This window comes from Copadichromis virginalis, linkage group LG10, assembly GCF_057382275.1.
Source record: "Copadichromis virginalis isolate Kocher_CV1m ecotype Utaka linkage group LG10, C_Virginalis_male_GT1.1, whole genome shotgun sequence".
Taxonomy (NCBI): domain Eukaryota; kingdom Metazoa; phylum Chordata; class Actinopteri; order Cichliformes; family Cichlidae; genus Copadichromis; species Copadichromis virginalis.
In genome coordinates this window covers 1853118-1869319 of record NC_140627.1, presented here as the reverse complement: position 1 = coordinate 1869319, position 16202 = coordinate 1853118, and the positions used below count along the sequence as shown (strand labels likewise).

Genomic DNA, 16202 nt, shown 5'->3' with positions numbered 1-16202 from the left:
GCGTTGTCGTTAGCAACAACGACGGTAACAGCATCGCGTGTCCTGTTGAGACTTTTCAAAATAAACTGAATCACGTGAAAGAGCAGATTATTTACAGATGAGAAGTAAAAAAAGAGCCGCCAGGTGCTAAAAAATAAAGCTTAGACTCAAACGTTAGAACAGGCTTTTCCCCGCAGCACGCCGTGTAATAAATACAAAGAAAACGGCGCCGTTACAACTTATGTCTAAAATTTATCGTTTCATGCATCGCTTAAAACACTCGACTCAGCTACATGACGCGCAGCTGTCTTATATCGGGACATGAGATTCTGGTCATATCGCACAGCCCTAGTTGAGCCCACACAACATGTGACAAAGATGAATTCAGACTGATGGCAACATGTTGGCATTCTGTCTGCATTTATATATCAGGTAGCAATTATTTACACAACTTTGACAAACTCGCACTTGGTCCAAGTCAGACTGCAACTGTTTGCACAAAGGTTGCTTCCTATTGCCTTTCAATTAGAAATTGCTGTTAACGTGCAACAAGCTCTGGGCAACCAACCTGCCAGACATGGCAGGCCATTAGCTTGCTTTGAATTAGGAGGCAACTTTGTTAACCTAAGTGTGTCCAGGGTTGGATGATTTCTCAGTTGAACCAATTTGATGCAAGTTTGCTCGGCTGACCTTATCCCAGGATGGTCGTGCGTGAGATGAACCCTCTTGTTTATAGTATTCTGAATATTTGCATTGATAGAATGCTCTATCAAGTCACCCCCATCTCTAATCATTACTGACCTTCATGCTGAAACGTAATGCTCTCAAGTCTGTACGGAATACACGCGAAAAAATAAATCACAAAAATGTAAAAATCATGTGCAAACGATGCTCCTTTAAAAGCAACACTGACATCCCTGTAGGAGTCCCATCCCAACTCGATTCCAAATGAAATTATGACTTCATTCAGAAGCTTTATACTTTGCCTAAGGTTCACCAGGAATCCCCAGAGGGATCCCTTGGGGCACGCATTGTGTCTGTTACTTTGTGCTGAACCTGCCTCAAGACTCAGCTTCTCTGGGATTTCAGAATGTCATCTCCACCGCAGCGAGACACTGCTTGCACTTGGAGAGGAAAAAGAGGCCAAAAGTCAAGGCCAGCGTTGAGTACCACAAAAGACTGCGTGGCTGCAATTAAACCACCAGCTGTCAACAGCAGACAAAGCTCGAGCTAATGGACACAGAAAGAACTAAGTATCTCCTCTGGTCTGTCAAATTATTAAAGGAATTCAAGCATCATTTCAAGAATGATGTGATGAAACAGGTTGCAGTGCATCTAAAGTGCTGAGTTAAACAGCCTTTAAAACAGCGTGATGCTTGTCAGAGTATTATGTTCATTAACTAGATTTGTGGGATCCCGCTTCACATTTTTATGTCTGTCATGTTTAGAACGACTATAAAAGAAAACAGGCTGACGTAGCCTGAAAAAGCAACCTCGAGATCTTTTAATCATCTTTTCTATCCGTCTCCACCTTTCCTCCCGCTTCCCTCTCTTCTGCTCTTCATCTATTAACTGGCAAATGGCTTAGGCTGCTCTCTGATCTGCTCTCCTCCTTTTACTCTCTTCACTGTCACACACAGCAGACGCTTGCTCACATGCCATTCTGATTGTCCACAGAGGCAAGGCCTGCTTCACCTCTCAAATGCAAATGGCCCTCAGCTTGGTAAGGAAACAATAAGACAATCCGGTGAGGGTTTGAAGCGTGGCCACATACCAAAGGCGGCAGGTGGGCACACTTGCCTTCGGCTGGACTGGCATGAAAATGAGGTGCTGAAGACCAGCGACCTGTGCGGCGGCACAGGTGGACCGGAGCACGGAGAGCACCTTCAGCAGGGATAGTTTGATAAGTAGCACAAATAGATGATATGATAATGACCGTCTCACTAACAAACAACTCAGTTTCTTGTATTCCTCTGTCGCCTTCACATGCATCAACACACACAGGCTGAAGCATTTTCAATTCTGCCACCTCAAGTCCAGCCTCTGGTTTTCTTGTTAGTGCCACAGTCTCCAAAGCAGGTCTCACTACCGTCTTGTTGTCACCCCTGACTCCACCCGGCCTCCACACTCTTCTTCCCCTCTCGTGTCTACTGCCTGTTGCTTCGGATGGTTGACCCCAGGTAATTAAACCTATCAACCTTCACTACCTCGACTCCATGTTATTTTGTCTTGCTCCTTCTCTGGAGAACATACCTCCGCCTCTCCGGTAGTGAGTGCTCCCTACGCTCACTCTGCCTGACCTCATCTGTCAGCCTGTCCACCACTACAAGTGCAAACAAGAAGGGGCTCAGAGTTGATCCCCGGTGGAATCCCACCCCCACCTCGAACCCATCTGTCACTCCTACCACACACCTCACCACTGTCCTCGTATATATTCTGCACCAGCCTGGCATACGTCTCTACCACGTCTCACTTCCTCAGGCAGTCCCACGGTTGCTCTCTTGGCACTGTACATCCACAAAAACAGAGTGAAACTCGTTCTGACCTCTCAAAGCAAACATCACATCTGTAGTGCTCTCTCTCAGCATGAAGCCATACTGCTGCTCAATGATCATCACCTCTCGTCTCAGCATAATTTCCTGGTGTGGATCAACAGCTTAATCCCCTGTTTTTACTACAGCTCTGCATATAAACCTTGCTACTTTCGTCTGGGTCAACTACCTTTCTCCTCTTCCCAGCTACCCCCTCTTCTCCTTACCAATTATCTGCACTTCCTGATTCACTGTGCTCCTTTCATTTTCTACATTCATCAACTCTTCAAAAAGCTCCTTCCACCATCTGAGCACATTCCCTTCCCTCGTTAGCACATCCTTAATCACCCCAGCCTGCTGCACATCCTTTCCAGCTCGATCTCTCTGCCTGGGTAATTGATACAAGTCCTTTGTTCCTTCCTTAGTGTCTCACATACAACACAATTAGCCTTGCCTTTTGCCACTTTTCTATTTGCACAACACCCAGAGTCCAAGTACACCTGTTTACCTTTGTCATTGCCATCATCTTTATCCAAGGTTCCCAGAAATCAATGAAACCATTCACTGCCTGAGCTACATTAAGTTCATGTGAACTGCACTTTGGTGGTATCACTGTTATAACTTTCTTTCTTGCTTTTCACATTTGTTTCTGTTTATAAGACATCCTTTTGTTGGATAAAACCATATAATAAAGCATTTTATTATTGTTATTAATCCAGTTTTAATTGGGAGAGTGTAAAACAAGGTTTAGAGAATGCCAAAAAGTCTTCTGGGAACTGTTGTATTGTTTGAGCATAGGAATGACACACCGACGCACAGAGTTAGAAAGGTAATATGAAACTTGACCTGTGCAGAATCAGAAGTCGATTGTAAGCCACGGAGCATGAAGTGACAAGAAGAGTTTGGGGGGAGGAAGTTGTGAAAAGACAGAAGAGAGAAAAAGGAAGGTTACAGTCGAGCTGTGACATTCCACAGATGTTTGTCGAGCTCGTCCGGCTGCTCCGCTCTAAGACGTGGGCTTCCGTTTAGCTGCTGTACACTTCCTCAGCACAACAACCAGTGCGCCTTCCTCAGGGGAAAACAAAGGCCCTTTCACTTCTGGTCATTTTGCTTTACTGTAAACATCAGTCACCTCTGGGCTGTCCAATACATGGTTATCTGCCATTGTAGCAGCTTGTTATTACAATCTGGGGCATGTAAACATGTTTTGACTGGTCATGTGCTGCAGCAGTGACAAGACATGCTGGCATAGGCACAGATTCTGGCACAACATTAATAAACAATGATTCTGGAGCTGGCAGCAATCACACACGGAGTCTTTTATGTCACCGCTCAGTCACAACTGTTTATCCATGTTCATGCTAAGAAAGTGTGGTTAGTTGTGAAAGGCGTTTCTCTTACAAAGAACAAAACAGTCTGTTTTCCTTAACAGTGTTACTGTTTAGTTTGCATGCCTGTTACTAGGACATACACAGAAAGGCGGTGCAAATCGGACTTTAATGTAAAATGCCACGGTTGCCTTTGGCTTGAGAAATGAAACAGAAGATTTTCATCTGTGTCATTTTGCTCAGCAGGGCAAGGCCAAGAAGAAAAAGGATTAAAGCGGTAAACAGCAGTGAATTTGAGGACATTTCCAGGGTGATATAATCTTCCCTACTGTCTAGCCACCTGACCACTGGGAAAAACAACACTGCTGTCTACTGCCAAGTAACATAAACACAAAAACACACAAGGCCCAGAGACACACACCAGCTCTAGCTGGTGTACACAGGAGGCTCAGAGCTGGGGAAAACACCAAACTAAAAATCTTAAGGCCAGCACTTTCACACATGCAGAGCTCTATTACGCTGAATTGATTTCCCTCTGCCACGAACGGAGATGGGGGCTGAGTCTCTTTATACGCGTCAGATTAAACTTGGAAGGGAAGGAAAAATGGATGGAGATAGAACGACAAGTCCATAAAAAGAGGAGAAATCCGATCCTCTGCAAGTGTATCACAACCGCACACGGATACTGCCGTAGCTGACTAAAGATAATACTGACATAACCCTGACAGCAAGTCGGGTTCTAGCTGCCTCCCCATTTAGCATGTAACACACACACACACAAACGCGCGCGCACACACACACACACACAATCAGCTAAAAGCCATTTTCTCAATGTGAGCCAGACATTACGCACATTACCACATTTACATCATCCCTTTGCAACTGTAGCACAACTGTGACGGTGCACATGTTCATGTCAAAGAGGAGCTCGTGTCACTGCTGTGTGATACCAATCTGTTGAAATATTCAGTCTGTTCAAAGCATGCTACACTCATAAACTAAAGGATGAGACAAAAGGATAAAACAGCGTATACCTGTCGGGGGGGGGGGGGACATTTACTATGCTAGTATGTAATGACAAAATAATTTTGAGCCTGTTTAAAAGTGTGCTGGGTCATTAGATCATTATGACACAAGTAAGCGAGTTGTGCAGTTGTAATAATAAAGATTCATTACTCGGAGCTAAGGGCAATTAGTCAGCATTATCCCGGATTAAAGCTGGGCTTCTGCAGTGAACCCACAATGACAAGGCCCGCTTTGTCCCTTTTCTTTCTAATAAGCTGATATGCTTTTTGAAAAGCATGTAACACTTTTACCATCTATAAGACACTATATGCAAATGTAAATGAATGCCATGACCAAATTTACAGGTTTCATGAAACAAAGAAAGGTTAACAGAAAGGCAGAATCTCTTTCATTATCAGAACAAATATCAGAAGCCTGCAAGTATGAGGCCCAAGACTTTACTAGCAGGTTAAAAGCTCAAGCTGCACATGTGGTGAAAAGGTTTTAGCCATTAATTAAAACCTTCAAGCAAAAGGAAGAACAAGGACTCTTGCAACAGACGCTATGGCCCTGAAAGAGCCCCAGTTTCAAAATCACGGAGTCAGCTCGGGATTACATAAAGAAATAAAAAGATACTGGGGGTAAAATAAACCCACACAAGAGCTGTGGCAACTCCGTGATGCTTGGAGCAGCGTGCTTGGCGAGTACTGCTGCAGATTACTTCTTTTTTTTTTATCATAATAGCCCAGATAAGATGGCATTTACCTAAAACCAAACATCTGGTTTGTCATTATTTTGACAACATGTGTGTGTAATTGGCAATGTAATCTATGGAAGGGATTACACATCTGGCAATCCATAAATCTGCCTCCATCTTTTTTGGACATTTTAGGGTTAGGTCAGGCTGTGACGCAGCCGCACAGGAGTCTGCAGTGATGAGGTGAAATGCCCCCGACCATAAGATATTATCTTTAAATGTGACCATCTGCCAGAACGTTGGGATTAAAGACAGTAGCACACAAATCACAGAAAAGAGCAGAGCAGATGAGGGGACGTGACGCCTGACGGATTAACTATGACGACTTCTTTGAGACCTTTGCTTGTACTGCACCATAGCCCCTGGTCACATAGGAAGATGAGAGGAATGGAAGGAATGCGGGTCACCGGCTGCTGAGGAAATGAGAGGGTGACTTCGAGGTAGTGGGGGGAAACCTAAGAACGCATCGTTCACTATGACCAAGGAACTCTGGTCATGCTGCTGCACTTGAATTCCACTGCTGACTTCTAAAATGTGTTTTCTCAGTGGTACAGTACAAACAGAGACTGATCAGTTCTGGTTGGCACTAAACAGTGGAAGCTGCTCCGATATTCAAAATTGTAACCAATTTACAGTAATGAGGTAACGAGTTCTGCAACACAGCTGACAGGTTTGATGTCGGTATGTAGTTAAGCTTAGGTGACAGCTACAGATTATAGAGTCTTACTAAGATGAGGGTGCAAGGACTTTAAAAATGTAACACTAATGTAACGCCAAGGGAAATGAATCATTAATATTGTATCACTGGGCAGCAATTAAGCAAACAAACCATACCAATGAAAGCTATCGGTATTTTCCTTTAAGAGCCATATTTATCTTCTGGACAGGATCTCTCCAGCAACATGATATATCCAGAGCACCGGGTCACATGGTCCCTCAGCCCAGTCTCCCTGGAGTTCCTGTTGCTGCAGAGAGAGACTGATGAAGTGTGGGCAAGATCAGGGGGTAGGCAGTCGAGTGCTGGGGGCAGGGTACCGAGCAGAGGTGCTGAACTCTCCTGCATGTCTATATCTGTGCGACTGCACTACGTGCGTTTTCCTTGCTGACTGCGGGTTCTATGTCCAGCCACTTGCGTGCCAACACCGAGACTGCCCTCGATGTGGACTGGCTCGCATACTGATTGTTGACGAACATGTTTGTGTGTTTGTGTTGTGCTGGGAGCAGGGAGGGGATAAATTTAGCACTTTAGCCCCAGACTGGAGGCAGTGGCCCTTTATCCTGCACTGTCCTACTTAACAGAGTGCTGCTCTCTGCTTCCGCCTGCCACAGCGAACCAGGACTCGCGCATTCACCTCCCAACATCGGGCCAAAACAATAGCGGAAGAATGTGCTCATCCACATAAGCCACAGTCATGCAGAAAAGTGCAGACAGTTGCATGTGTGGGAGACATGTTTGTTAGTGTGTGTGTCTCTTGTAATACGAGCTGCTGCAGACTGGCCTCATTTCATAACAGCTTGACTTGTTAACGATGCTTTCAACAATAACAACAACTGCATGCACAACAAAAATACACACATTTTAAATACAGTGGAGTGGTAATCTAACACTGATTGCAGCGCAGCTGGAGTACATTGTCGATGCTGTAAATGCCGCTTCAAGTACACAGCACACGCCATGCAGATAAAGAAATAATATCCCTTTTGTCCTGATCAAATTGAAACCTCAAAGCAGGCTGGATTTAATGTTGCTCTGAATTTCAGTGGCACAGCCAATTAGGAGCAAGTCGACGAGTTAGTCTGCCTTAAGCTGACCAATGGAGCACGAGCATCCCGCTTCACCTTGGAAACACTCGATCCCAGGGTGCATTTCCCTGCTGCCATGACAACCAAGAGGAGCTCTCCCTTGCTTGTTCCTTCGCTCCCCGCCTCCCTCCCCCCCTCTCTGTCTTTCTTGGAGCCAGTGTACCTCGCAGTAGAAGGTTCACAGAAGCTACACAACTTGGAGCCGCCTTTTCACCAAACAAAGAGAATTACCGTCAGCTGGATCGACTCATGCTGCTGCAGCTCACGTTTTAAACAAAAGGGATTTAACTGATCAGCGTGCAGCCATTTATTTATCAAATGGAAACGAGTCTGTCATCTAATAAAAGATAACTAGAGGAGCAACTTTTTGCAGTTTTTTATTTTAATTATTATTATTTTTAGATTGAGAAAAACTGTTTGCCACATACATCATGCTATAATGAGAAGCGAAGAGGAGGAGGAGGGGCAGGGATGATGTAAGCTTTTCAACACGGGCGTGCTGAGGTCTGGGGTTGAGGTTATGAACAGTGTCAGCTGGCCCCAGCCTCCACCAACTGGAGACTTTGGATGCTGCACAGGAGCCGCCTGCTGATCAGAGGGATGACCGGCGTTTCCCATCTGCAGATCTGATTTTTAGCTATACACCCAGCAAGCTGTTTCAGTATTTATTAGTTCCAGCTTTTGAACATCTTTTTCCAATGTTGGAAGTTTGGACTGCTGACCAATTCAAAAGTATGCCCCAGCAGTACACTCATGTACACTACACTGTATATTGCATTAAATATCCACTGTGACTTATACTTATCGTCCTATGTATGTACAGAAAATAATGTGCCTATCACAATTTCATATTTCCCCAGATGAGAACCACTTCTCAAAGAGCCTACACACAACTGATCTACCAGCCCATCATACAACAGCAATAAACAACCAGTCGGTCTGCATCTTATGGATTTAACGTCAAAGTAAACAAACATTTTCTGCTATAAAGCATTGTTTGAACTACAGGTGCATAAAACACAGAAGCAAAACTAATGAGAGGCATAAAAGTGATACAAAGCACACACGTGCATTTTCCTCCAAAACTGGGAAAAAATACTGAAAAGAGGCAACATGATAACAATTCCATGGAAGTACTTTGGCCCTGTTGAACACAGATTAATACAGTGTGTAAATACACCGTGGCTCAGTGCCAACCAGGGAACAACAAAGCAAACAAAAAGCAGTGAGAAGTTAACAGGTGAACATCCAGCAATAGTATATGTAAACCTTTGCACTGCTCTGTGGTCCAGCTATACCAGACTGGGCTCTCTGCAGCAGACACTTGTATCCAGAACAACATACTGCTGGAATAACGCATCAGCACTCACGAAGGGGCAAAATCAATCAAGCCTGTTTGGATTTAAGCGAGGATTCAACTGCAGTCAGATCACATCTGAAAACAGTTACGGCCTGTTAGGCCTGAACACCTCCCTCTGCAACTGGATCCTGGATTTTCTGACCGGAAGGCCTCAGTCAGTACGGATCGGGAACTGCACCTCCAGCACCACCACACTGAGCACTGGGGCCCCACAAGGCTGTGTGCTCAGTCCTCTGCTGTTCACACTGCTGACTCATGACTGTGTAGCAACACACAGTTCAAATCACATCATTAAATTCGCTGATGACACAACCGTGGTGGGTCTCATTAGCAAGAACGACGAGTCAGCGTACAGAGAGGAAGTGCAGAGACTAACGGACTGGTGTAAGGACAACAACCTGTCTCTGAATGTTGACAAGACAAAAGAGATGGTTGTTGACTTTAGGAGGACACGAGGCGACCACTCACCGCTGAGCATCAACGGCTCCTCTGTGGAGATCGTTGACAGCACCAAATTCCTGGGCGTACACCTGGAGAAGGACCTCGGCTGGTCCCTCAACACCAGCTCCCTGCACAAGAAAGCCCAACAGCGTCTCTTCTTTCTGAGAAGACTGAGAAAGGCCCGGCTTCCACCACCGATCCTGACCACCTTCTATAGAGGAACTATTGAGAGCATCCTGAGCGGCTGCATCACTGTCTGGTTTGGGAGCTGTGCCATATCAGACCGCAAGACCCTACAGCGGATAGTGGGAACAGCAGAGAAGATCATCGGGGTCTCTCTACCCTCTATTGAGGACATCTACACCACACGCTGCATTCGCAAAGCCACCAGCATTGTGGCTGATCGGACACACCCCTCTCACACACTCTTTACACTCCTGCCATCTGGAAAAAGGTACCGAAGCATTCGGGCACGCACATCCAGACTGTGCAACAGCTTTTTTCCACAAGCCATCCGTCTCCTCAGCAAAAAGGGACTGACTGATAAACACGCACACACACACACACACACACACACACACACACACACACACACACACACACATACACTAACATTATCACTCAGCTTAACTCAAATACCTCAAAACATTGAGACTGGACTGACTAACCAACACAAAGCGCAAACACACTGACCTACACCACCAAACCATCGCACACACCAACCTGTAAATGCTCTTTTGCACAATATTATTACTAGATATATTATTATCTTTTTTTGCACTAACTTGTCTTGTAGCACCTTGGTTCCTGGAGGAACGTTGTTTCGCCTCACTGTGTATTTTTAAACTGTATATGGTTGAAGTGACAATAAAGTTGAACTTGAACTTGAACTTGAACTAAATGTAGAAATGCACACAGTGAGAATTTACAATATATTCTCATTGATTTTCTTTTAATTCCATGACTGTTTAAGTCAGTTTTTATATTCATTATTCCTGGAATAATGAATATAAAAATGTGCTCTTGCATGCTTCTGCATAGGTGACAGATCAAGAAAGACATAAGCGAGCGAGGTGATCATATAACCTCATTGACTGAGGTAATATAATAACGATATATGTAGTAATAGTCTAAACACTTGGTTTTGTCATGTTGTGATGGAATTCAAATTCTCACCTTCCAATCTCACTAAAGTCAGTTTGAATTGTGAGGAGGGGCAAACAGGATAGGACAGCCCCCATAATCAACCTGGAGTGATTTTTCTTTTTTAAAAAAGACCAACAGCCATTCAAGAAGCGCTCAGTCTACATGTTGATCACAGAGTCACTCACTAAACTGGGGGTGCCAGCATGCTACGACGACACAAGCAGGCCACTGTGAAGGTTTTATGACTGATACAGTAAGAACAAACCTGGCACTATAACTGCAGGACACTGATGTCGTGGACTCAGTCTAGAAACCTCAAATCTACTTTATGTTACACCGCTTCAATGAGGAGATCTCTAAAACTACTGTTCTCCTAATTCATCTCTCCAAATGAAAGATAAGACAATGAGTATCTCCTGGACACAGCGTCTCTGATTATAGTAATCAGCTACAAAGACCATGCACACCTGCAGTTTTCTTACCACGTCCTGATTCTCATATTTTAGCTTTTGCTTGTCGATTAGTGTTTTAGAAGAAAAAGTCACACTAAATTAAATCACTGAAAGGAGAGCAAGGTGCTTATGTTGGCAAACATCGACTGTGTCAAGTAATCCAACTACATGGTGTTACAATAGTTGGGGTGGGGGGCATCCGGGAGTTAAACATTGTACAGTTAAGTAGAGTTTTCACAAGACAATGAGAGTGGGAATTCCCTCCGACTCCACTCACTCCCAGTGGACTCAACCAGTCATCGACAAGGATGTTGGATATGCGCACTGACTTAAGTCATAACGAGTCATGCTGCACACCACGATCAGGTCTCCCGAGGGGTAAACACTCAGTTCTCTATCACAGTACTGATAGGGCAAGCTTCAATATTGCCATGGAGACAAGAGGCAAAGAAGGATAAGACAGTCAGACTCTGCTCTGTGTTCAACATTACTAGAGCCATTTATGAATAACTAACAGTACAGCATTACATTAAAAGCGGTTCGGGACACGGCAGTGACACTAGCCCGGTTACTTTGCTGTCACCCTTTTGTGGCGCTGTGTTTTTTGAAATCCCAGCACGGCTGGGGCACTGCAGATCACACCAAAGGAGAGGAGGAAAAGAAAATCTTTGACGACAACTGAGATTCAGGGTAGTTGCACCACTATTTATAACCTGCCCAGTCTGCTCCGTGACAGCAGAGGGGGATGGAGGGAAGGGGAGAGAAAGAGAGGGAGGCAAAGCCAGACGCACAGACAGGGTGGCCTGTGAATTCCAGAGCAGAGGAAAAGACCATTGTGTTTTTTTCCCCTTGACCGGGGCCCTCTGCAATCAGCGTACTGGGTAAAGAGGCGATAGAGCTAAAAACAGGGCATGTGTACAGCTCAAGAGAGAAGCTACTTGATCTTCAGTACCATCTTGTCTATTATTATAACAGTGTTTAAATGAAGCTACCACACAAGAGTAACTGTCTACAGATGTAGGAGAGTGAAACAGTAGACGTATTCGTACGCGACAGTGAGGCAGTGATAACAACAAGCTGGCAGCAGATACAGTTTACACAATTTCTAACCTGGACGCTGCAAATGTCTCGCAAACACAAACAAACGTGGCTGTGCCTACACAAGATCAAATAGCTGGACTGCCCCGTGATCAGCTGTCTGGAAAATCTGACCAAAAGCACCATGCCAACTCCAAATGGTTTAATCTTAGTCAGCACCTAACATTACAAATGCAGTTTTTAAAAGCATTATCTACAAAGACCTCCAATGGAGCTTTCAGCCAGTGGCTGTGTGTTCAGTGTGAAGACAAAGTGAGGAGGGTAGCTGGTGGGGAAGAACTGCTATGGTCATTTTGTCCTCACTAGCCGTGTCTCTGTCTGTTATCAATGAACTCTGACACAGACGGCAAGAAACCCAGCTCAGCAGATAGCAACGAGGAGGTGGAGGACACCTCAGCTACACCACACACACACACACACACACACACACACACACACACACACACACAGAGTGAGAGGAGAGAAAGGAAACAGACGGTGCTGGCACAAGGGTACCTCCTCCCCTCCCCAGCAAAAATGCACCCATCAGGACTGAGGTCAGTCCAGGCTTCAAAACATCAACAAACACATATGAAGCCAGATCCTTTGTTTGCTCGGGCTCCAGCAAAAGGGCCAAACATGAAAGACAGCCCAAACACAATGTTTACTGAGAGGATCTGCAGCAAAAACACAACAGGAAATCCCTGGTACGATCCATACTATCCAATACCTGCTCCTCCCCACAGCCAGCACACGAATGCATGTATTCATGCCAAGTGAACAGTGGGAACACAACCACTAACGTCAGGGCTCATCCCACTCAGCTGCACCCAAACACATCACAGCCTCACTCAAAACAGCAATGTTATAAAATAAAAAGAGGAGGATAAGGCCAAGAACAAGCAGTGCCAGCTTACCTCTTGTTGATGGGCTTCTCATCTTTCTCGTAGGGTTTGACAAACCACTTGCCGATGCGAACAAAGCTGCGATTCATGAGGCAGCGCTCCAACAAGTTGTGGATGGCTTTGAATAGCAGAGTGCGACACTCGTAGGAAGGGCCATTCTCCCAAAGCCCATCGCCCTCGGCTGGTAAAGAAAACAGAAAAGAGCTATCAGAAAGGTGAAGATTTGAGTGCTTTTGTACCATTTTTATAGAGAAAACAGTAAGAACTCTGCAGGGCAAATAATCAATCATGTCAATCACGAGAGCACAGAGCGTGTCGCTGCTGTGCTGAGGAGAAGCAGCCTCACACTTGATCAGATGGCTCTGTCACTAATAAGGATATTTATCAGTGTTTACAACATTACATATGGCAACGCCAACTGTCATAACTAAACATATCGTCACATCACACCCAACACCGAGGTTTACACTAAAAACGTTTCATCACCCAGAATGACCTCATCTGACTTCACAGTGGGCGACACATAAATGCTGTGAAAGTGTTTATTTTTTAATAACGCATCACTGCTGAATATGTATAAACTTCTGACAAACTGAGCACGAGCACGCCGCGTCCATGACTTCACAACAAAATCCACGCTGACTAAATGGCCCTTTCATTCTATAGATGTCATTATGAAACACCCTGCAGCATCACAAACTGTCAAATAAACTGACGTGTGGCAACCAATCACACCAGCGGTGTGAATTCACATTTAACCACTAGAGGAGACCGGGTTACAGTCTTGTAACATGATATTTGTCACAGTCTGGACGCAGAGACACTTCTGCTACAGAAATTAAACATTTCCTGGAATGCAAAACAGTCAGAAAGATGGCAAACAGGCCGTGTACATGCAAACAAGAGTGCGATCACTGAGAGAGGGAGCGGTTAAGTGGAAACCTGCTGCCGCTGCCTGCTTTCAGGTGGTGGAGGTTTCAGATGTTTTGTGTTTAGTACCAGGGTTCAGGAGTGGAAGAGCACAATTCACAGTTCAACAGTACTCCGGTTTTGCTTTCAGGTCACTGGGGAAAAACCGAGACTTCACTGCAGATGTTTGCTGTATTCACGTTGCTATTCACTGTCTGTGACCATTACGTCCACCAGTTCCCCCTTAAATAAAACAGTTTGTGTGTGATGCCGTTTCTTGGTGAGCAGGGATCTCCAGACTCCAACAACTCCCTTTTCACTCGCTCAGTGCGCCCATAAACAGCAGCAGGTAGGAACCCAAGTTGGTCTCAGGCAAAGAGTAAAACTTAAATGTTACACGCATGCTGCAAAGTGACTTTACTAAATATCGTCTTGCTCAGAATGTTGCACACGTGAACACTATCGGTCCAGTATATTTATACGCCCATCTACTTTCTTACTGTTATTAAAATTAAAACATTCCTTTGCATGGCAGAAACGCTCCTGCATGCAAACGCTGAATCAGCCTTATGATGATTTGGCACCTGAATCCCCCTCCTCCTCTCGACTCCTCGTCCTTTCATGCACTGATTCTGTCCCTTCCACTTTTTACTTCGAGCACCATTTGCTTTCAGACCTGACAAATTTACTACACATCTCAGTGACATGAATTATTACTTCAAACCACCTATAATAATAAGATGATGCCTGCGCTGCTTTCACCTGCCAATAAGTCTCCTCCTCACAAACTCTTCCTGAAAAGTAATCGCCGATTCCACGCGATACACGTGCGCAGCTGTAAACACTCTGCTGATGGGGCGTAATGTTTATCGTGGAAAGCTTTTTAAGAAAGAGACGTCTCAGGAATGAAAACAAACGAGAGGAAATTCCTTAAGAGATAATGACATCACCGTAGGCTGATTACGATACAACAGCAACGTGTCAGCGTAATGCCACAGCTTCGGGTACAAAAAGTCAGGTGTGGGTTTTTTTCACCTATTAGAGCTTTGTGGAGACCTGGAGGCAGCAAAAGAATTTGAAAAGCGCTGCCCTTGTTATTCTCTATGAAGGAACTTACACAGCTGCTACAAATGAAATCTGATAAGAGAATCAGAGAGCTTCGTTGTCCAGTGGTGAGACATCATTTTTGCCCACTGTATTGGGAAAGTACAATGCCCTAATGTCCTAGCTACAGTGTTCACCTGATGCTGTACTACTCGTAAAAGCACAGGACTGTATTTAATTGGTCTGCATGTCCAACTGAAATAAAACAAGACACCCATTACACTCCATCTAGCCGCGCTGGATGAAGAAATGCACGATCGGGCCCATATCAGAGCTGCTTTGTGATTCACATTCAGTGTTGGCCTGAATGCCGACCTAATCTCATTAACAGCCACTGCTCACATCTTATAGCACTTAAGCTCCTTTCAGTCAAGTCTGCAGCAAACATCTCCCCGAGTGTGCCGTCTCTGCGTGAGCGCAGTCGAAACAAACACCGAGTGTGACCTACCCACCTTCACGTCAGCTCGCCGTGTGCCAGAGCGGTACGAGTCAGCCCAGAAGCAAGTTAATCAAAATTTTATTGAATTATTAAGCCAACTCTTGGCTTGCTGTTCTAATGCGAGTTCAGGTAACGACATTTTAAATGAAAATGATTGCAAGGTTATTCACATGGGAAATTACACTGGCTTCCTTTTTTGAATGAGACAGGCTCTATGCCATCTTGGCAGGTTTAAGATGCTGAGAGCTTGTAGCTTACTCAACTCCAGAAAAGCAAGGATGCAACATCTGCCTGCCATGTAAAAGACGCCCAATTCAGAAGGAAAATATTACCAACACTATCAAATCCAGTCAACTTCAGCTCCGGCTAGCCTTTAAATCATTACAGCCAAGCAAAAGAAAAACACCCTCAGGCTAGCTGCCAAGTAAAGGGGTTATGTTCCCAACGATTTTCAGAGAAACAAACTAATTCATCAGGTGCACACATATCTTCGGGGATAAGATCAGGAACACTGAAAAGTACGGCAAAGGCAGGAAATGGGCAGGAAAACAATTTCCCCATTAAAAATTAACGCTAACAGTGGATTAAAAATATTTTAACAACAACATAAAGCCATTAACTTTCTAGAAAATGTGGACATAAACAGACAAGAAGGACCTTTTCTTAACACAAGCCTGCTTTCAGCGATTTAGCATCTGGTCTTTAGGCCATCCTAAAGAGGTATTACAGGCGAGAGGGCAAAAAGTCAGCAAGAAAAGAAAGCCGACTAACTGAGGCACTGATGGCAGATTAAAAGAAAGGACTTGAGGGGGAAAAACAAAATAGGATTTAGGCCGAAATCAAGGATTCGAGAGACAGATCATTGAGACCGATAATGTTCAAAAGACGAAAAATCGTGAAAACATCAAAGTAAGTGCTTAAACCTCCAGTCCCATTTCAGGCCTCCTCTGTAAAGACCGCCATGGT

General features: G+C 44.7%; 1 protein-coding gene across 1 annotated transcript in view; it reads right to left on the bottom strand.

Moving 5' to 3' along the window:
• Window positions 1-16202, bottom strand: part of med13a (mediator complex subunit 13a) — a 70966-nt gene that overhangs the window by 37378 nt on the left and 17386 nt on the right. Inside the window, exon 3 of the mRNA XM_085469425.1 lies at window positions 12797-12965. Coding sequence (XP_085325551.1) covers window positions 12797-12965 — 169 coding nt within the window. The remainder of the gene's footprint in view (window positions 1-12796; window positions 12966-16202) is intronic.